At 31.1% G+C, this 22,201-nt stretch overlaps 2 protein-coding genes across 4 annotated transcripts in view; one reads left to right on the top strand and one right to left on the bottom strand.

Annotated features, from left to right (window-relative positions):
- Window positions 1-22,201, top strand: part of LOC107448860 (putative inorganic phosphate cotransporter) — a 30,518-nt gene that overhangs the window by 3,054 nt on the left and 5,263 nt on the right. For 2 of the 3 annotated variants that reach the window (XM_071182354.1, XM_016064214.3), the window contains exons 2-9: window positions 4,784-4,971; window positions 10,642-10,878; window positions 14,344-14,527; window positions 15,450-15,580; window positions 16,042-16,191; window positions 18,347-18,479; window positions 19,330-19,485; window positions 21,232-21,317. In XM_071182354.1, the coding sequence (XP_071038455.1) occupies window positions 4,784-4,971; window positions 10,642-10,878; window positions 14,344-14,527; window positions 15,450-15,580; window positions 16,042-16,191; window positions 18,347-18,479; window positions 19,330-19,485; window positions 21,232-21,317 (1,265 nt within the window). The remainder of the gene's footprint in view (window positions 1-4,783; window positions 4,972-10,641; window positions 10,879-14,343; window positions 14,528-15,449; window positions 15,581-16,041; window positions 16,192-18,346; window positions 18,480-19,329; window positions 19,486-21,231; window positions 21,318-22,201) is intronic. The other variant, XM_071182355.1, reaches the window with a different exon arrangement.
- On the bottom strand, window positions 6,939-10,065 carry LOC139425910 (uncharacterized; the record flags this gene model as incomplete). Its single annotated transcript, XM_071182350.1, is given in 1 exon segment — window positions 6,939-10,065. A coding segment is annotated over 1 exon segment (1,378 nt), but the record flags the coding sequence as incomplete, so codon positions are not given.

Raw genomic sequence — 22,201 nt, 5'->3', positions numbered from 1 at the left:
TCTATAGAATGGTTTTCTGCGTCCGATTATGAATCAAAAAAGAAAAAACATGAAAGTTGTTTATTTTAATGTAAGGAATTTTTAGAATTGGTTTTTTCTTTTTTGCTTTGTATCGTAAGCATTCTTTATTTTACGTTTTTTAGTTCCTAAATAATGATTTTTATTGAAACTTGAGATTTTTTGATAAAAATTGTTGTCAAAAAACGTTTTTTACTAAAGTAAATTTCCTAAAATTATGAGGCTTATGTATACTTTTTGTTCATTTTTATTTTTGAAGTAATATTATTCTTAAAACTATGGAATGTAAAGTTTAAATAGGCCTTTCATGTTATATCATTAAATTTAGTAAAACTATTTCTCGGGCATTAGGTTTTAACTCTTATAAGAATATACATATTTTTTTCTGTTTATGTGCAAATATTTTTCCGAGGTGTTTTGGATGTTCCTTTCTTAAAAAAAAGAGATACCATTTTGTTTTCGTTTGCATAAGATAGGATATCAAACATTTTTCTTTTTTAAATTTAATCAGCCACGATAAAGAAGGAACGTTGCAATGATACACGCTACATTAAAGACGTCTCTAGAGTAAATGAATGACTGTTCATATAGAAATCGCAGGCATTAGTCTCATACAACAACGCCCCCTATAGTTCGTTGCGATCGCGAATACTTTTATGACTTTTATTATTTTTATGCTAGTGAGAACCAAAACAATATGGAAATGAATGAGGGAAAACTGGATCCTACCACGTGATTTCCTGGCCAATAAAAATGTAGCGTTAAACGTTTAACGCAACCTTGTTGGAAGTCGCATAAGAAGTATAACTTCAAAAAGAAAAGAATTTGTTTCTTTTGCTGCCGTCAGTATACAATTATTAAAAGTTATAATTGTATTTTTTATTTTGTAAAATACTTCTTTATTTCTTTTTTAACAGCATTTAACGGTAGCATTTATTTGTCATCCTTTCTTAATAATATTCTTCGGTTCATTACTATTTTACCAAAATAACTGATTTTTTTTATTTATTTCCAATGAGCTGCACAATCAGTCTTCCCGATGAGCAGACCTAGTGCGTTCTCCAGAAGTGGTATCCACTCGTTCAGGACCACCACAATGGGTGAAATACCGTTGGGCTTGTTAATTTGGTCGTCTAGTTTTTGCCACACTAGATGGCAGCACCGAGACTCAATTTGATACTAAAGTGCACCAGTAATTTAATTTTGCCGGAAATGCCAAGAGCCAATAAGGCACTCCAGGGATCTTTTACATGCCGCATAATCATACGACATGGCCGATGAGGATTTTCTGCATCCTGAAAATTTGGTCTCTCTGCCGGGGATCGAACCCGCAGACTTGGGCTCAGAAGGGCGACGACAAACCAACTGCACCACCCAGCCAACCAAATTAAATGATTTAAAACTAAAACTGGCGTTTGTTTATTATAACGCAATCCTATAATATTATTACATTACTCCACATTTTATGCTAAGCACATTGCCAAACTTTATACACAGCTGTTTTACAAGTGTGAAACAGTAAAATTAACTGAACTATATTTACATTCTTAGTACCTAGTTAATATATGCTATTTTAATGAAGAGTTTTTTTAAAATTGAACAAAAAGCTTATAAGAATTAACATGGAAGATAAAATGGAAAATTTATCACGTAAATGGCATGTCTACTTTATATTGACGTTAATATTTAATGTTAATCAAGGCATTTAATTTTCACGAATTATATTTTTAGTACCTTCGCTTTGTTTTTCTATGTATAAAATTAAAAAAATGTGTCTTTATCATGCTCTCTGTCTTTACATGCCATGAAAAGAAACTGGCCAAAAAACGCTTTGTTGTTGTCGGCACAATCTTAATTAATTGAAAAATCACATCATGGGATCCTTAATTAAAAAAGAAAATTCGTATTTCTTTCGCTGTCTTCAGTATGAAATCAATAAAAGTTATAAATGTATTTCTAACTTGTAAAATACTTCTTTATTCTTTTTTTTAACGGCATTTCACTGTAGAGTTTATTTATCATCCTTTCTTATTTATATTCTCCGGTTCATTACTATTTTACCAAATTAAAATATTTCAAACTGAAATTGTCGCTTCTGTATAATAAAGCAATTCTATAATATTATTACATTACTTAACATTTTATGCTAAACACTATACACAGCCGTTTTACAAGTGTAAAACAGTAAAATTAACCAGGCTGCATTTACGTTATTAGTACCCAGTCAATGTAAGCAAATAAATTAGGGAATTTTAAATTGATAAATTCAAAATTAACTTTTCTCACTATTGCTAAATAATCTCTTGTTCAAAATTATAATTTCATACTATGACTAAATAGTGTCTTGCTGGAAATTAACTTCTCATTCTATTTCCAAATGATCTCTTGCTTAAAAAACATTTAACTTATTTTAATAGTCAACAAAAATTTCATATGAAAAGAAATTTGGATGTAGTTGCAATTGTAATTGAGTAATATATTAGGTTTAAGATTTATCGAAATAGAATCGGGAACTAAATTTGAAGAAACAAATCTGTGATAATATAATAAAATAGGTTTTGGGATCTTTCGGAGGAATTTTTTTTTTTTTTTAATTTTGCTATGACAACCTATTTATCATTAAGGAGAAAAAAAGATTATGTAGAAATTAGGAGGTTGGAGTGAAAAGTGAACAGGGGATGTCGACCCCTAGGAAGCTGTAAAAAGGACTTCAATAAATTATGCCCGATTACTTTATGTTAGAGCGCAAACATATTTTTATTATACGATCAAATTTTTGCTTTTACAATGTATTTTTTTTAATTATAGGGGTACTTTGAGCAATATTTTCTCCTTTAGAATTTTAGAATGTATACTTAGATCATAGAATAGTTCTCCCTTCATTTTATGAGAATTGTGGATCTCTTTTTCTTGTAGTTTGCTAACATTCTGGGACCAGAGACAGGAATGGTTCATTATAAAATGCTCATTCTTTAGATCATTTTTAAACTTTTTTTTAAATGACCTTTGAATGGCTACACTAATTTACCTGGAAGTTATTTTGTGAGCAAGTTAACCAATAAAATTTTGTAGATGATGATGATTTTGTGGATGACGATGACGAATTTGTAGATGATGATGATTATGATTTTGTAGATGATGATGATGGTTATGATTTCGTAGATGAAGATGATGATATAAAAGACTCGAATCCGAAACTATCTAACTGCATTATATAGAATTATTCAGAAACCATCATAGTTTTTATAAGTAGGTTAAGAACGATGGAAACAACTTACCAACGATTCTTTCCTAGAGAATTGATTTTTTCTTAGGTTAAAACCCTGTACCGAATGATGCTGTACTTAAGAGACAGTTTTTATCAAACAACATTTATTAGAAACAACAAACACACACCAACAAATCTAACATAATTTATAATTCTCGCAACGGATTATTTAAAATAAATAAAAAATAATCTCAACAAACACAACTAACTCTTAGAAGTCCCTAAATTGTCTGTTTCTTTTAATTTCTTTTCTTGACCCTGTTGTACTGTTTTTCTATTAGTACCTATGTTGTTTTTAGACTCCGTCCTTAGACAAAATTTACTCCCATTTTATTATAATAAATAGGTTTCTTTAAATTACTCGTGGAGTTGGATTATATCAATCATGTCAAATCATGTCAATATCAATCAATCATGTCAATATCAAAATCATGGAGTTGGATTATATTTTCCCCAAAAGTCTCCCATATATTATGGCTGGTTTAATTGAATAATACATTTTCACCTTAATACGACTCAGTAATATGTTTGAACTGTTATGGACATGAATTAAAAAATATAAAATACTGATAAGAAATCAATACAGGCTAAAGAAAATACGTTAGAAATGGTATAAGGTGCCAAAATATAAGGTATAAAATTAGATATTTATCTAATATTAGATTAAATTATCCTTATATTTTCAATAAAACAATAGCAACGGCATTTTATTGTACAAATCAAAAAAACAATTGCAAATTATTAACTTCCAGATGACTTTTATGGGTGAGCCATCAACCCATTCATAGCAACTCCTGGTACCTCATTGAAGACCTCTAGCAGTCGATATGCAATAAGGCCATTAAACCGTTTTTAAAAAAGCATACAAACAATGTTATTATGTCTAAACAACGTGAATATTATTAGAAAGAACTAAATCAATGTTAGTCTCAGTTCTTAATAAGCTATTTACATTGTAAATTTCAAAGAAAAGTACAAAATAAGTAGCTTCGTGTATAAGAACTTTCAATGGGACTTACCGAACGGTCAAGATGTCTCTTTAAAAACATTCAATGTACATTAAACATTCAATAAGTAACACCTGCTGTCAATAACAATATAATGATGAAGACAATGAAGAAGTCGATTTAATGTCAGCAACCTTCATCTTCAATAAATTGCAAGAACACTTTTTAATTGCAAGAATTCATAAAATAAAATAAAAACATTTTAATTTTTTTTTTTAAGTGGGAAAATACCAATTTTATTTGATTAAAAACTACATCAGAAAATTTTGCATCTCTACAACTTGATTAAAAAAAGAATTTATAGACAAAAATAATGCACAAATGCATTTTCCAGGTCTAATTAAAAAATCAGGCTCTTTACAAAAGTTGCCGGTAATTTGCAATGCACCAGGCAAATGGGAAAAAGTTTTAAGTATTTTACAATCCACTATATTATTTCCAAAATTTTACTATATTATTTCCAGAAAGCTGAGATATCTTTTATTTCCAGGTCATGCCATTTACCAGCGGAGATACTTCATAGCATTTTTGTTTTTTCTCAGTCTCGTTGTATCACAATCGCAGCGTTTAAATTTGAGTTTTGCATTAGTGGACATGGTGAATGTTACTGAACATCATTCAAATGGTTTGAATACAACTGAATGTCCTGACCTAAGAAATGACACTGGTACAAAAAATGTAACTATAATTCACTTTTATTTGATTTTCGCCGAAATACAAATTTAAATCCTTAATAATCACATTCAAAATACTAAATATTTTTTTACATACTCTATGCTTGTATAGGTAGAAACAAAATTGCAAGGAAACTGATACAGGTGGAATCTTAAATAGCAGGCAGCATTACGGCAAACATTGTATTTTCATTTTCATTTGATTGGAATAGAAAAATTTATTAATCTTTTTCTTTCCTCTTTTTTATTTTAGAAAAAAAAAATTCTGAAAACTGAGGTCTTAATATGCTTTTTCATTTACGTATAAACAGATAATTTACTCAAACATTAAAAGAAAATAGTGTTAAACAAACGTTATAAGAAAACATTTTTCATTGTCGATAGATCTCTATTTTAGTATTTTGTCGAAAACGCTTTTTTTCACGAATTTATACATTACGAATTTATTTGACGATTTTTTATTTACATCACGAATTATACTATAGCACATTTCTAATAGGTTTAACGAATTACATGTCATTTATTTGAATTCAAATTTATTTTAATGACTTAGTATTTACTAAAAAGATGTAATTTTTTTATATGGATTTGAATGATTGTTTTGAATTCTTAGAATTGTGTGCATTTGCAATGTACCTAAGTTAGTAGCGAGCGAAGCGATCTTGGTACGCGAAGCAAACCATTTAAGATTGCGTAGCAATTTTCGGGGGTTGGCGAGCGTTAGCGAGCAGGGGGAGCAGCCCACTAGTAATTTTATAAAATAAGTTTGACTTACTTATGCGAGGAGGAATTTTAAATCTTATTTTAAATAAATTTTAATTTTTGTGGGACTGATATCCAATTTTGGCCAGACAATATGGAATGCTTATAAACGTTTTATTGAGACAAAAAAGCACTAACGCGAAATGTATAATCTTTTATACACTGGACACTAAAAATAATGAAATGAGGTGTTAGAATATTGCATGTTGTGAGCATTGCATGTTTTATATATTCCATGTTTTATACATTGCATGTTGTGAACATTATTTCGAAAATGAAAATGTGCTTCAGAGACATACTGAGAATAGATCATATTATATACCCCCTCCGAGTTTCACCCCTTTTACGTAAATATACCCCCTAACGTGTTATATAACCATGTTTGATTTTAATATTAAAACAAATAACTTTTACTTAGATAAATATATGTAGATGCAAAATCAATCACAATTTGCAAATCTACATAACATTTATGTAGATTATTACGTAACAATTATTTAAATGCATTTAAAATAAAATTCTTGCTACTTTCTTTTCACATTAGTATTGCAACTCAAATGCAACTGTAAATCCTGTCGAAGGCAACAAGGCCAGTGTCAAACCATGAAGAAGTGAATTCGTATTTTATATTTTATTTTATAACCGTCGTTTAACATAACCAATGTTCATCTCCGACAGCCAATGTTCATCTCCGTAGCCTAATAATTTTGAGCGCGATCCAGAAGACAAGGAAATTTGCCTTCATGGAGGACTTTTTGATGGACCTAACCCACATTTGCGTTACATGGAGAGGAAAATCACGAAAAACTCCCAGAGTTAGTCTGACTGCAAAGGGACTTTTTTTTTTCTTTCCTCCAAGCCCTGGGCATGTACCTAGGTTATGAAAAACCCTTAACCATATAGCCCAAGACTTGGCCACTAATCCAGCTCCACTCCAGCCTACATAACATGATATTTAAAAAAAATATGTATATATTTTTTTTTTACTTAAAGTGTGGAATTTAAGAAGAAATAAGACAAAAAAAAATATACATGTGAAATGGGAAATTAGTAAAAAGAAATGAATAAAATAAATTAATAAGAAAGTAAGAGAAAAAAAATATAGCGTTAAAAAAACTAATAGAGATGAAAGTATTACTAGATATAGAGAAATCTTAATAAACAAATATATATATATATATATGTCTTTTTAGTAAGGATGTGTATAGACTTGATTGGATTGACGTAGCTCTTTTAGATCGTGCAAGTAAGTTGGGCAGGAAGGTGAGGAGGCTCTGTGATTACAGTCCAGATTTAAATTGGAGTCTTGGTTGGATGAGTGACAGTTTATGCAGAATTCTTCTTTTTCTGTGCAATTTTCGATACTATGACCTTTGTATCCGCACTTCTCACAATAACAGTATGACTCAATACATGTGTTTTGGTGATGACCTATTGTCTGGCATTTTCTGCACCTTAATAAAACCAGTCTTTTTTTAATTGTGCAACGTTGTAGACCAGCGTAGAAATAATTAAGATTCAAAAGCTTGATGGAGAGTTTTCTGTTGACTCTTATGATGATGTGTCTCTTAGAATTATCTCTTTTATGTGGGATTTCTTTGGTCAGTTTGATGATATCATAGGCAGGGTTGAAATTGCCATTGATTTTTATCAAGTTAATAATCTCAGTTTCTGTGAATGTGACAGGTGTGTTAAGAAGAATTAGAGAGAACAACTTTACGTCTTTGTCGTGATATTGGATGCCTGTCTTTTGTAAGGTTGAGAGGACCGTTTCCTTATGTTGATTGTTATGAAACTTTAGTTCTAGCATCTTGCTGCTTCTATAGACTTTTTTCACGGGCAGTTTAGGTTCTTCCTGAATCAGCCTTTCCACAATATCAGTTGTGGAGCAGTCTTCTTGTGGTTTTACTATTATTGGTTTTGGTGGTATTATTACTCGTGGAACATCAACATTGATAGAGGTGGTATTTTCTAATTTTTCGAGTCTTGCGTTGATGGTCTTTAGATTCTCTTCAATTTGATTTAGTGGGTTTGAGGAGTGAACATTTAATGAAAAGTCATCAAGTTTTATTCGCATATAGTCAATTTTCTTGTCCAAAGATGTTTGGAAGTTTCTAGAATTTATCAAGTCATGAGTTTCTTGTTCCGAAGTTATCTTCCTTATTTGTTGAATTGCATTGATACAAGCAGATCGTGGTTCTTGCGGAAGGAATATTTTCTTATGATTGCTGTAGTTGATGTTTTTCTCTATTATATGTAGAAGGCGTTCTATATCCGTTTTAGTCTGTGACATGATGGAGGTATTTTTGTTGGTAGAAGTTGGAGTATCACTGATGATGCAGTCGTTGGTTACCGGAGAAGTATGTTCATAGACAGAAGTGAGATCAACGATTACTGAAGGTGATGTATTAGTATCAGGACATTGTATGGTTTTATTATCTTTTCGATGAGAATTTTTTGATCTGGAAGGAGTTTCTGTGAGTGAGATATTATAGTCAACTCTTTGAAAGTTTTGTGTAACTCTGCGTTGGGATCTTGCTGATCTTGCAGGATATTGAAAATTGTCTGTAACTTGTGAATTAGCCATGAAAGAAGGTAGTCAATATGTAAGCAGAAAGGGTAAATAGAGGGCTTTAAAAACGCTAGTTAATGTAAAAATACAAATTAAAAGGAGTGGCGATGGTGAGTCAAAACCTGGCCCCTGAGAAAACCTAGAGTAGAAGTTAATTGAGAACCGATGCTCCATTGATAAGGTATGTCACCGCCAGAGAAAAGAGGTGTGGGAGGATAAATGCGTATTAGATGTGCTGAAAACCTGATAGAATGCAGGAAACAATGAAGGCGGCGCTAGGCAGAGTGAGGAAACTTGATTGGTTGAAGCAGAATGATCATTCATTAATGGATACACTGGCGATGGCATACAAGTACTAAACGTTGCCTAATGAAAATTTAACTAGAAACATATATGATAATTTAAGACAGTTAACTATATATCAAATTTATTGCTAAATAGATAAGATGCAACAGTAGATAACAACTGGTACTACGCCGGGAAAAGTTATATCAACAAATGTACTAATAAAGAGAGGATAGGCCATTGCTATGCTAACAAACAATTTCTAAGTGCTTAAAAATGGTGAGAGTAAACAAACCGAAGTATTAATAAGTACTACTGTTGATGAGTTGACCTGGGTATTCCATTGGTTGTTAATATCCAAAATCTTCTGGTAGGCTGATGCAAAATATTGCTGGATGGCCTTAAGCTATATATGAGAATGTAAATCTAACTTGAGCTTTGTTATTTGAGAAAAAACATTGTAAAAATGCAAAGAAAAATCAAAATAAAGCACTCGGAGACGATATTGACAATAATATAATAATACATAATTAAAAGAAAAAAAACACTTAGAGATAAATAAAATGGCCCTAATCTATGTAAAAAGAAATGAAAATGAACTAAGACAGCAAATGTATGATAGAATCAATATAATAAAGGTTTGTAAACAATGACTCTGGTATTAACTTAAAAACAGCATGGAATAGGAAAAGCTATTAAAATGAATAATGTCGATTATAAATTTAATTGATTAAAGAATTATGGATATGGCGTGATTTAAAGCACTTAACTGTGTTTGCGATCATAGAGATTGTTTACATTTTGTTATGGGGAATAGAACACCATTAACATGGGAAAGTGATGTCTCTTTGAAATTTAATATAAAGTCAAAAGATGGGTGAAAAATTAAACACAGGGTGGCGGACAATTGAAAACATTTGGGGGAACAACATATAAAAAATTTAGATAGAAATAAAAACGCTAAGATAAAAATTTGAGTGTCCAAAGTCAGAGTTTACAAAATACTAATTTTTACATAGCGATAGCCTAATCCATGATCCGTCTACCACTGAGGATATTTTACGTCAGCACTGGGGCCAGTGCAAGCCGAATGCGGAATTTGTATCGACCAGCCATCGCTGGAATTCGAGCCCGGTTCACCTTATTGGAAGACGAGCGCTCTATCTCCTGAGCCATCACGGCTCAGTGAAATCATATTGACGAGTATAAAGAGGAAGTCACAAAGTTTCGAGTCAGTGAACGATTTTTATCCTTTCCATTTAATTTGTTTCTAAAATATCAATGCCATAGAATCAGAGAAATGTGTCTGCATGGAACAGAATCAATATGGAGCAGCGAAGCGGTGACTCCGTGAAGACGGAAAATAAAGCCGAAAATGAGGGTTCGTGTAGGTAAACCTGCCCGTTGCTACAGGTTCTAGCAATAAAATGAAATGAAATTTTAAAGCCTTCGTTTTTCAAGTGGTCTAGCAGAAGGAAAATAATGCTCATTTTGTCACACCTAAAACGAAAAAAAAAAAAAAAAAAATATGGAGCATCACATTTGACATTCGTAATAAACTTCTTATTACTAGCGAAATAGAAGTTTATTACAAATTTAATAGAAGTTACTCTAAAATCTCTTGAAAATTATGTGCCTTAAGTTTTCCGTTTTAGGTATGACAAAATTGCATTATTTTCTTTAATCGATCTGTTTAATAAGAACAGTTTTTGTTACCTTAATTTCACAAAATTTATTTGAAATTGTCATCGTACAAGTACGTTAGTTTGTTTTTATAAAACTAATCTGACAAATCTAAGAATATTTTCAGAACATCGTTAACATTTTCTTAAGTTAGATGTGCGACATCTCCAATGCCATTTTCGAAAACATGCTTCGAAAAAGTTAAAAAATGCTATACACATTTTTTTTAATTTATTACACAAAATTGGTAATTTGGTGCTTACATATGAGTAATATACTCAAACATTTGTTTTATTTAGTTAGTTAAAACTGTTTTAATTGTTATATTTGAAAAGGATCACAAATAATACAATGATAGTGAATTATTTTTAGGAAAATGCAGAGTTTTCTTGGGATGCGGAACTTCAAGGACTGATCATAAGTTCTCAATACATTGGATATTGCATCGCGCAGTTTCCAGGAGGTCTTTTATGTGAACTATTGGGTGTTAAGAAAATGATATTAATCAACATAATTATTGGTTCGTTGTGCAACTTACTCTCACCAATTGCAGCTAGAACAGATCCATATTTGCTTTTTGTTGCACACCTCATAAAAGGAGTGGGGCAGGTAAAAATTTACCAAGCACATTCCAGATTTCATTTATTAGTTGCAACAACATCTAAAGTAGGTTATCTTATGCAAATTAAACTCTCACAAACAAAGAATTTGGTCTTAAAACATAATTGATCTACTTTCATAAAATTCACGATAAACAAGAATTAAATTTAAATATCAAAATATTTCAAATTATTTTAATTTAGGGCACTTATTCAGTACCTATATTTTACTCCGATGTGGAATACCTACGTTAGTTACCTAATAGCGTAATTAATTGATCTTCACTTCCGTCAAACAGCACCTCGTACTTTTTTATGGCCATCAAAGCGGATATATACCAAATAAAGTTAGTGGTTTAGGGTGTTTTTGAAAATCGTCTTTGTGTATTTTTCTTTATAAGTCATTATATGAACTGAACATTATTCCAAGCTTTTGAAGGAATATATATATATATTTTCTTCTTTTGTAAGAAATTTTTTTTCTTCTACAAAACCATTTTGGCCAATTTAGTTGTTTTTTTGCAGGTTCTTGCTCGTCGTAAATGAAACTTAAAGTTCCACAGTTTTGCCGAACCGAAAATTCTTATTTCCAAAAATATTTACTTGCTTCGGTCGTAACTAATAAATATTGGATAATGCCCAAGTAATTTAACTTGTAAAAAATTACGTAATTTCATGTGACTAATTAAGTAACTATTAATTTGTTTTGACGATTGGATTTGGTAACACTCTTCCTTTCACTCAGCTTAGCTAAGATCTCAAAAGGCTGGGATAGCCTGGTTGATAAGGCGTTCGGCCACTGTCCGGGAGGTCGAGAGCTTGAAATCCGTCGGCTAAAGGCTCACGTGTATAAAAGAGTGACTCCCTAATTCGTCGTGGTTACAACATCCTCCAAGTTTCCAAAACAAATCAACTCCTGGAGGTACTGGATCGGAGATTGATTGTTCTCTGTTTCAGGTTAAAGTTACGATGTGTGAAGGGATGAGTGACATGTGAATGAGTCCTCCTTATTAAACGGGCTGTGATGTATGTATGTGGAAAAAGTTAAATTCTTGACCACAGATGACACCACTGGAAAACAAGAAGCGTCCACCTTCTGCCCTGACGCTTGCTGGTATTGGCAAGTGGCATAAGACGGCAACAAAGTCTCAAACTTCATCGATTTCTTACCAATCTCCATTCTGAATTTTGACAGTAATGACACATTCTCCATAAATAATGAAGTTTCGTGACAAGGAGTTTCTTTTTGTACTACTTCGGTGTTTTTTGTCTGACAAATCAACACCTCCTAGAAGTAGGAAGGACTCAGCATGGATCAATTTAGTAGTCCGATGTGACGAAGTTAACTGCGCAGTAGATGAAAAATAAGAAAGATGTCATTACGTTCAGGGTACTAAGCTGCGCAGTGGTTGAAAATACGAAATATGTCATTACGTTTGGACTACTAAAGGATATTTATAGTAACCCGTGCTGAGGCCTGCTCTTTTCTAAGAGGTGTTGGACAAATGCCATAGGGAAATTATTTACTAACAGAACATTTTTTGGGGTCATTTTTTTCTTCCTTTTCAGTACTTTTGGTTAAACGAAACCGTAATTGTGGTACCAAAGTTAAGTTACTGGTTTCCCATGTACTATAATTCTTACTCTCCCAACTGTAAAATTTCTGCTTCAAAATAAGTTCTGTCTGCATTGAACAGTACTCCAAAATATGTTCCTTGAATACAATTAAGGCAGTTTTTCGAAATTTCCGTAGTAAAATGAAGTGATACTTTTTGCAAATAATATGCTATTTTTATATCTGCTGTGAGTTTATAACTGTTACTCATGACTGGAAGGTCAAGTTTAGCCTATCTAAAGCCAGCTCTGTCCACACTCATTTTGAAATTGGCGCAAAACGTCTGTATGGACAAAAGTCACAATTTTATGAAAATGAAAATTGTTTGTGGTCTAATTTTTTAACATTTAAAAACTTACTCCAATTCAGCATTACTTGAGCTCATTAAAATTTGCAAAAACTGAAAATAAGGCAGCGATTCTGATAATTTTCATCTAGATAAAAAATATGCCAAATTGGCGAGTTTTTAAAAGAAGTTTGATACAGTTTTAAATATTTAAACTATTTGTCAGGTCTAAGGCCCAGATAATTCTTCACGTTAAGATAATATGTATCGTTAAAAAATAATGGCATTGCTTCGAGTATAACGCACTTAAACTATGGCTTTATTATTTTCTTTGGCGACAGAGCTTCGAAAAACAGCGTTAATGTAATCTAATATATATAATTCTCTTACGTGGCTCCCAAATTTTGGCTGAAGTACTTTGTACAACTAAATAGGATTCTTTTCACAACACTTAAATATTTACTTTATTTTCTTCATTTATAGAGAAAACAGTCGGTAAAGAATTCTGTTAGGTTAAAAAACATTTCGCTAAAAAACGAACGAATTCTAAAAGAAATAAAAATAAACAACTTAAAAAATAAAAATGCTGTTGCCAGCCATAGAATTTTTTGAAAGTTAACTTAGTAACATAAATCAAAATGACATAGAAGCGCAACTAGATCAAAATTAAGATACCTGAGCGCTTGACGTAACAAATCCTTAAATTCTATAAGTGTTGTATCCCCAAATGCCCAAATTAACAATTGTGTTTTTAAAGAAATTCTCTCTCTCTCTCTACTATTCAGACTACTATTTCATATTGTTTTACAACACATGGTTTTAACACTCTGGTGGGAAAGACTTTGAAACAAAACTTACAACAGTTACTTTTCTCAACAACTGAAATTTAGAATAGTGTGATTAAGAAAAATATGTGAACTGCTTGCAATTTCAAATTAATATTGAAATGTACAGGTTTAGAATTTTCTACAGTGAAAAGTTTTCGGAACTTCAGTATTCAAAAAAGTATACTAAAGCTGGACGTTAAGAACGTATGCAATGAGCGAGCATTGGATAGCGAAGCAATCCGAAATGAACTGCGAAAGCAGTTCCGGGGGTTTGGCGAGCGCCAGCGAGCAGGGGGCGAAGCCTCCTAATATTTTAAAATATGTTCTACGCATTAAAAGTGGAATAAAGAATATATTAGTGGTCGCATCTGAATATTTAATCAGAAAGAATCAAAATTATTATACCCCGATTATTTTTTTTTCACTTTATATTAAGTGTCAAGGAATCTGAAAAATCTTATTTCGTGTGGTGATTACAAGATACCATATATATAGAATACTATATGTCTGAATGCCATGCTTATCAGAACACATGACTACAGGACACCATGTGTCTGAATGCTAGGCTTATCAGAACATATGACTACAGAACACGTGTCTGAATGCTAGGCTTATCAGAATACCGTGTGTCTGAATGCTAGGCTTATCAGAACACCGTGTGTCTGAATGCTAGGCTTATCAGAACATATGATTACAGAACACCATGTGTATTAATCTTGTAATAATGATTATAGTGAAAAATTCCAGGGTCTACCTCTTGCTGCTCAGGCACTTCTATCAGCTCGATGGTTCCCGAAACCTGAGAAAGGATTCCTTTCTGCATTCGTCTTATCAGGTTATCCTTTGGGAGCTTTTCTAGGGAGTGCAATATCTGGCCCAGTGTGTGCTTTAGAGCTTGATGGTGGTTGGCCTTTGGTTTTCTACATTTTTGGTACACGTATTTTGATTAATCCATATTTAATTTAATTTCCGTGCTTACGAATTGCTCTGGAAAATTTTGATTGATATAAAAATATAACGCAGATAAACTAAGCAGAAATTGCTTGTTATGTATTTAATTCCAGCAAAATTCTAACTTTTAAATGAGCCAGTTGTTTTTTTTCATTCGATAAGTTTTAATTTTAGGCATTCGGTATAGTATAAATTATAATTCAAATAATATTTTGTACTTGCAAAAAAATGATAGAAAAGTGTCTTTAAAATATTGTGATTTATAGAACATATAAATGATTGCATAAAGTGAGAGGACGATCTCGATGTTTTTGAAAACACTTTTTATAATTATTATTTTAATAATTTAAAAAATTTTAATGATTTGTGTTCAATATTCATGGACGGAACATTGTGAAAAATCATTTATTAATCTTGAAAGGTAAATTCTTTGAAACAATTATGTCTAAATACTGAATGATTGACAGCGCCAAATATTTATTAACAGACAATCGACAGTTATGCATTCTTTTTTCTCTCTCATTATTCATACTCAGATATTGTGAGATCACTGTAGAATTGCTACACTGAGAACATTTTTAGTTTGTTCCGACTGAAAATATGGTTCAACGCAACAATGATACTGTATTAAATTGAGACATATTATCATGCATATTAATTTTTTAAGTTTAATTTCATGATCTTATGGTTCAACTTTAACGTAAGTACGGTTCATTTATCACTTTATTGAAGTTGCAGCAAATTTTCACCGTATTATAATTAAAGGCCACGTTAACCACGTTAAACCAGTTTTTTTGGCGAGTAAAAGTTAGTAAGCTTTTTCTTCATTATTAGTAAGCATAGTTCATGGCATAGGTTCATAAACACAAATTAACATAGTTATTTACGCATATTTTTTTCAGGTTTTTTTGGAATTTTTATAAGCATTTTTATTATGATATTTTATGTTGAAAAACCAACTGATGATCCTAACATATCAGACAATGAGCTGAAGTATATCTTAGAAAATATAAACTCAATGGATACAGTAAAAGTAAGTTTGCAAATACATTCTAATCATCTTAATTATGACTAAATACTTTCAAAATAATATATTATTTTGCTAGAAACTTCTTATGATAATATTTTTTTCAATATTACGTATTCTTTTAACATTTTTACGCTTATGAATCAAAACTTTACAGCCATTAAAACTCTCAAATATGTTTTATTTTCCTTTCATGTTTTTCTTAACACAAATAATTTAAAGCCTATTCGTTAATAGTAAAAATTCTATCATTTTAAATTCACACACCTATTTCTTTTTCATTTTAGGAAAGTTTAAACAAATTGAAAGTAATTGTATGTTCTTTTTCATTGAAATTACGTTTTAATCTTTTAACGTTTATTCTCTTGGACTAAGTAAAAGTGTATGATGATTTAAAGTTAAGATTATGTTTCAAATATGTTGTGGTAATTAATTAGTTATATTTTCTATTTACTTTTTTCAAACAGCGTCCTCCTACACCATGGGGTGAGATTATGGCTTCAGTCTCAACTTACTCTTTAATATTAGCATTGTTTGGACAGAATTGGATGAGTTTTTACTTTTTGTCGGTCCATCCATTATACATGGACACTATTCTTAAGATACCTATAAAAGAGGTAAAAATATTTTTGAATTGGGATTCAATGAACTAAAATCTCAACTTACTCTTTAATAATAGCATCGCTTGGACAGAACTGGATGAATTTTTACCATTTAACTGTCCATTCATTATGTATGGACACTATTCTCAAGATACTTATAAAAGAGGTAAAGAAAATTTAAATTGGGATTCAATCACATTAAATTTCAACTTACAATCTCAATAAACATTTTTAAATTGGGTTTCAATCAACTTCAATATCAACTTATTCTTTAAGACTAGCATTGCTTGGACAGAGCTGAATGAATTTTTACCATTTAACTGTTCCATCCATTAGATATGGACACTATTCTCAAGATACGTATAAAAGAGGCAAAAAAAGTTAAATTGGGATTCGATCAAATTAAATTTCAACTTACTTCTCAATAAACATTTTTAAATTGGGATTCAATCAACCTCAATATCAACTTATTCTTTAATACTAGCATTGCCTGGACAGAACTGGATGAATTTTTTCCAATAGACTGTTCTATTCTGAAGATGCGTATAAAAGATGCTAAAAAAATTTAAATTGGGATTCAATCAAATTAAATTTCAACTTACAATCTCAATAAACATTTTTAAATTGGGATTCAATCAATTTCAATATCAACTTACTCTTTAATATTAGCATTGGTTGGACAAAACTAGATGGATTTTTACTATTTGACTGTCCATCCATTATATATGGACACTATTCTCAAGATACCTACAAGAGAGGTAAAAAAAATTAATTGGGTTTCAAGAAGAAAAAAAATTATCGTAACATTTATATTTAAAATTTCTCAGCATTTTTGTTGTTGATTAAATCACTATTCTATATTTTATTGTTCCTGACCTCAATTGTAATTGTTAAAAAATTGTTTGAATGTTTTCTTCACGAAAACATCTGCTTTTCCGTTTTCTCCTTATTTAAACAGTTTATCATTTTGTTCTGAATAATTCACCAGGTGAATGGTGCTGAGCCTATGTGAATTTTGTGAATTCACGATCTCAAAGCTCGAATACGCCATTTTGGAAGAAGACCGGTTCAATGTCTTGACCCTCCCCCTCTCCCTCTCCTTCTCTTTTCAGTTGTATAGGAATGAACTACGGTATTTTCCCCTTTCGTAATATTTTTCGTATTTAACTGTCACAAATATTTTTTTAAAATTTCTACGATGCTTTCTTTTTGAACTGTGTTCAATGTAGTTTTAAGTTCTGTATAGTTTCCTAACTTAAAAGTTTTTAATCTATTTGAAAATCAAGGCAGAAATTAACGTACTTATCTCTGTTGTTTCCAATCCCAGCTGGGATAGCGGAGCTATACCAGATCCATGAGGCATTGAGTCTTCAAAAAATCGAGGAAAAGGAGAGGTCTCTCAAGAACCTTTTCCATGATGAAATCCAGGCAATCAAGTAGATGGTGAGGACTAGCCTTGCTGGATTTGCACTTTTTACAAGTTGGAAAAAGTTTAATTTGTCCACTGAAAGTGAGGCTCTTAGTATGCCCGCTGACAAATCTACAGGTAGTGGTTTGGTCGGCACGTGTACCCTGGAGGTCAAGTGCTCCTCCAGGACGCTTGCGGGGATACCAATTGTGATCAGGTGGGACAAGCCAAGCTTTATTAACTTAAGATTTGCGGATAGAAAATTATTCAGAGTAAGTGAGGGCCGTGTTTGTAGACGCTAATGGGGAAAGCATGCGAAGTGTTGCACGAGGTTCTGCTCTACGCTACCTGTAGCCCATTTCGCACTTACGAAAAACTGTAGTTAAACCTTTATTAGTCACTTAAAACAAATTGAAAGTCAGATAAGCATATTTTTTTCTGTATTATAGCTATCTGTATTTAACACCCTACTTTGAAAGTAAAAGACATAATTTTTCGTTTTTGAGTACAAAATTATTTTCTTTTCATTCCTTGAGATATTATTGTATTTTTATTCAATTGTATCATGGTATTCTTACATTTTTTTTGAAAATCTTGCTTCATTCAAATATCATTGTGCAATGTGCTCATAGAAACACTTGCAGATCTTTTAATCAACCCTTTGTGTTTTTAATTTATATTTTCATCTAGGTGACTCATTCAGTACAGAGTTCCCCAATATTATTGACTATTGAGTTAAACATAAATTATTAACTTTTACAGAATGGATTGCTAACATCAGGACCTCATTTTGCACAACTTGTTGCAGGCGTCACAGTCTGTCTGTTTTCTTACTGGATAAATAAAAATGATACTTCTAAAATAAATATAGCTAGAAAAGGATGCAATTCGTTTGGTAAGTTATAAATAGTAATACATTTTATAAAAATATATAAAATTAACTTCAATGTTCTGACCATTTTACAAATTTAGAATTTTTATTAAGAAACATGCTAAAAAAATGCTCTAATCCTAATACAGAGAGAGAGAGCATATTTTTTTCTGTTTTAATCCGTTACTCATGCACTATGTTTGAAAAATTCCCGTTCTATTGACAGATTTCCCCCGCATATTTGAAATTGACGTTTTAATCCTGCTTTGTTGACAAAATTATTATTCTCCATTTTTCATCATCAGCGGATTAAGACAGTCAGCTAAAATGCTAGTTATTGCCATGCAATTTTGCTTATCATACGTGAACTCAACCTTTTTTTTTCCTTTCCAACTATTTTACGAGTATTTTCCATACCCGCTCTCGTTTTTTCAACGATTATTTTATGGTTTTGAACATTGTATAAATAAAATTGCGTTTAGGTTTTATTCTCAAATCGATAAACCATAGACTCGATAATCGATCGAAACGATTGCGTTTCGATTTTATTCTCAAATCGAAACCTGATTATTTTATTTCTTTAGATATAAACTTTTGTTCTTTCACTACAGTTTTATTCTTTCTTACACTTAAATATTATTTCAATAAGTAAGATTTTTAAGATAAAAACAGTTTAATATTTTTTTTCCCTCCTGAGTCACTAAAGTTACAATAACTCAGAGGACGAAGCACTCGCCTACCACTCAGGTGGCCCAGGTTCAACTGCTAGTGTTGATTGGTAGTACAGATTCTGGATTAAAAATATTCGTGGATGTATTATAATTACTATCTCAAGAATTTTAATTATTGTTTTCATTTTCCTTTTCACTTTTAGCTGTGATATTGTTTGTTTTTGGACTCGGCGGTATATATTTGTCAGGATGTGATATTCTTTGGAATGAATTCTTTCTTATCCTCTCTACTGCATCAGCAGGTTTTACTTTTGGAGGATGTTTGATAGTTGCTGTTGACATGACGCCAACATATTGTGGTAAGTATACCGGAAACATATTCGATTTAACAATTCATAAAAGAACAATTGATTCAATCGTGTAAGGGATTGCAAAGCAAACTGAACTGATAGGTCAAACCGACCCTTCTCAATTTTTCGAGAAATCTGCAGTTATCTAGAAATAAGGAAATTAAGTTAATGAAAACAAAATGCATTTAAAGGAAGAAGAAAGAATTCGGTTAAAGAAATTGACTATAAGGTACTTAGGTTATAATATTTGGTTACTATCTACCTCGAGGTATAGTTATTTTTTTTAAATAAGAACTAACTACATTTTAGTTAATTTGCTGTCATGTGTATATCCTTCAAACAGAATTTTGACCATTATCCGACTAGCTCAATGTTATCCAACTTACATGACGCCCGGCGCTGCAATTAAAAACACCAGCTAATGGCGGGCCGCAACTTTATCAAAATTTTATATAGGACTCTTTTATGTTTGAAGGAACATTAAATATTGCAGTCAGATTTTTATCAAGTTGTACAAAACAAAGGTATTATTTTGTAACACGATTATTTTTGTATTTGAATAAGTATTTTCTTGAATGCAAAACCTGAGAAATAAATTATTTTGCATCGTTGTTTTGCTAAATTTCTTAGAAACGGAGAAATTAGGTCTTTTTTTTAACGTAAGAAAAGTATTTTAAACCTATACTGATTTTTTACGAAAATTGTCCGCGAAAATATGACAACTAATATATTTCAGTTCGCGGGCCACAGAAAAGGCTTCGCGGGCCAGACGCGACCTGCAGGCCGTAAGTAGTAACCACTGAGCTGGAACATGCAATCCTCCACTGGAGCTCCGTGACTTTGAACATTTCAGTTTTCCTCATTCCTAACCTATGAAAACATATGTTTCCGCGGTATATTATTGTCAATGAAATTCATCGTGAATGCGCTATCAATTAGAATTCTGACTATTTTACAATTACTCATAGTGCTCAAATTATAACGAGTACCGTGTGTTTGATGACTATACAAACAAAACGTACTACCAATCAAAATTCCGATCACTTTTAAACATAAACAAAATAACAGACACAAAACAAAAAAGAGAAGAAAAGAATTAAGTGAAAAAATTTTAAAATTATGTTTTTCAAATGGACAAGAAAGAAAAATTAAATTACATAACCACATGAACCACATGATAACCACTTGAATAATGAAAACCGTAGAGTGCATCACTTACTTTATAAACCTCTATCTCCACGAAAAACTAAGACCATGTTACACAGCTTTCCGTTTTACATTATTTATGTAACAAAACTATTATTTTGTCGTTGTTAATGAAAGCGGAATGCATTTTGTTTGCAGAACTAAAATTATTACTCTCTAAGCGTAAAAGGAAAGATAAATATGACGTTTTGAGAGAAAATATTTGTTAATTTGAATTTAAAATCAAATGATAGTGGATGTGTGAACTACTCTGGATTGTATTACGAAGAAAAATATTACATTTTAATGCATGTAACACACGCGCTTTCAATTATTTTTGTTGAGAAAAAAAATTTAAAAACAACCTACTGAAAAGAGAAAACTGTAAAAAAAGCTTCTCTCCCTTGTATTATTATTCTATAAAAAAAGTTGTACATTGAGGAAAATATTTTATAAGAATATACCATGTACTTTACAATGAATTAAAATGGATTTTTTAAACATATATTAATATTTGTAATCAAGGAACATCAAAATATGCATTTATAAATACATTATACGCATGTTTAGGTCCTCTTTTTGGATTGGTAAGCACAATTGCTAGCTTATCTGGATTTATAATACCGATTCTATCTGGAAAATTAACAAAAGATGAGGTAAGTTTAATCTTTCGATATTTTCTTGACATAATCAAATAATATTAATATGTTACTAACAAAGTTAAAAATTCGGCTTGGTATACAATATACAATACAAAAAATCGTCCAGCAAAGTATGAAAATGATTAATTATTTCTTAAATTATCTATGCAATACGTACAATGTCAAGAATTAGCCAGTAAAATATAAAATATAAATATTTCATTTTTATAATTAGTGTGATTAAGATTCATTAGTATCAATTGAAAGTAAAATCGTGGTACAACCTGTAAGTTCATAATTTATTTTGTCTCCTTTAATAAGAAAAGTATTTAATTTTAATAATCACCATTGTATCACCCATTTGATCCCGTTATAAATGATAATCACGTTAGCCTGGACGGAATAACTGGGATAATTACCCGGTGGAAATGTGTTGTCGATTGCCCGGTATTTATTACACTGGCTATCATTTTAAGCTTAAGGATTATTTTTCAGTATTCCGTATACTGATGTTTATTCTAATTGTATATTATTGGATTGAATATAATTTGTCATTCATAATAAAACATTGATTTATGTATTATATTAAAAAAATGCTTTTTTTTTTGTAAACTCATCAGTAATATTTTTCAAACAAGAAAACGAAAAAAATCTGCTGTTTCTTTCTCTGTGATTTCCATACTTTTTACTTTGCTTTTTAATTCTCATATTTCATAATTTTCCAAAATTCACACTGCATGTTACGCAATGTGGTTCCATAATAATAATATAATTCCCATAATAATCTTCTATTATAGATAATTCTCTTACGTGGCTCCCAAATTTTGACTGTATTTCTTTTCCGCCGGTGGCAACGTTTGCTTTGTTTTGTTTACGTTAAAACAAAAGTAGAAGCATTT

The sequence above is a fragment of the Parasteatoda tepidariorum genome, chromosome 6 (assembly GCF_043381705.1).
Source record: "Parasteatoda tepidariorum isolate YZ-2023 chromosome 6, CAS_Ptep_4.0, whole genome shotgun sequence".
Lineage (NCBI taxonomy): Eukaryota > Metazoa > Arthropoda > Arachnida > Araneae > Theridiidae > Parasteatoda > Parasteatoda tepidariorum.
The sequence above is the reverse complement of the archived record's forward strand: the minus strand, read 5'-3'. Positions and strand labels throughout refer to the sequence as shown.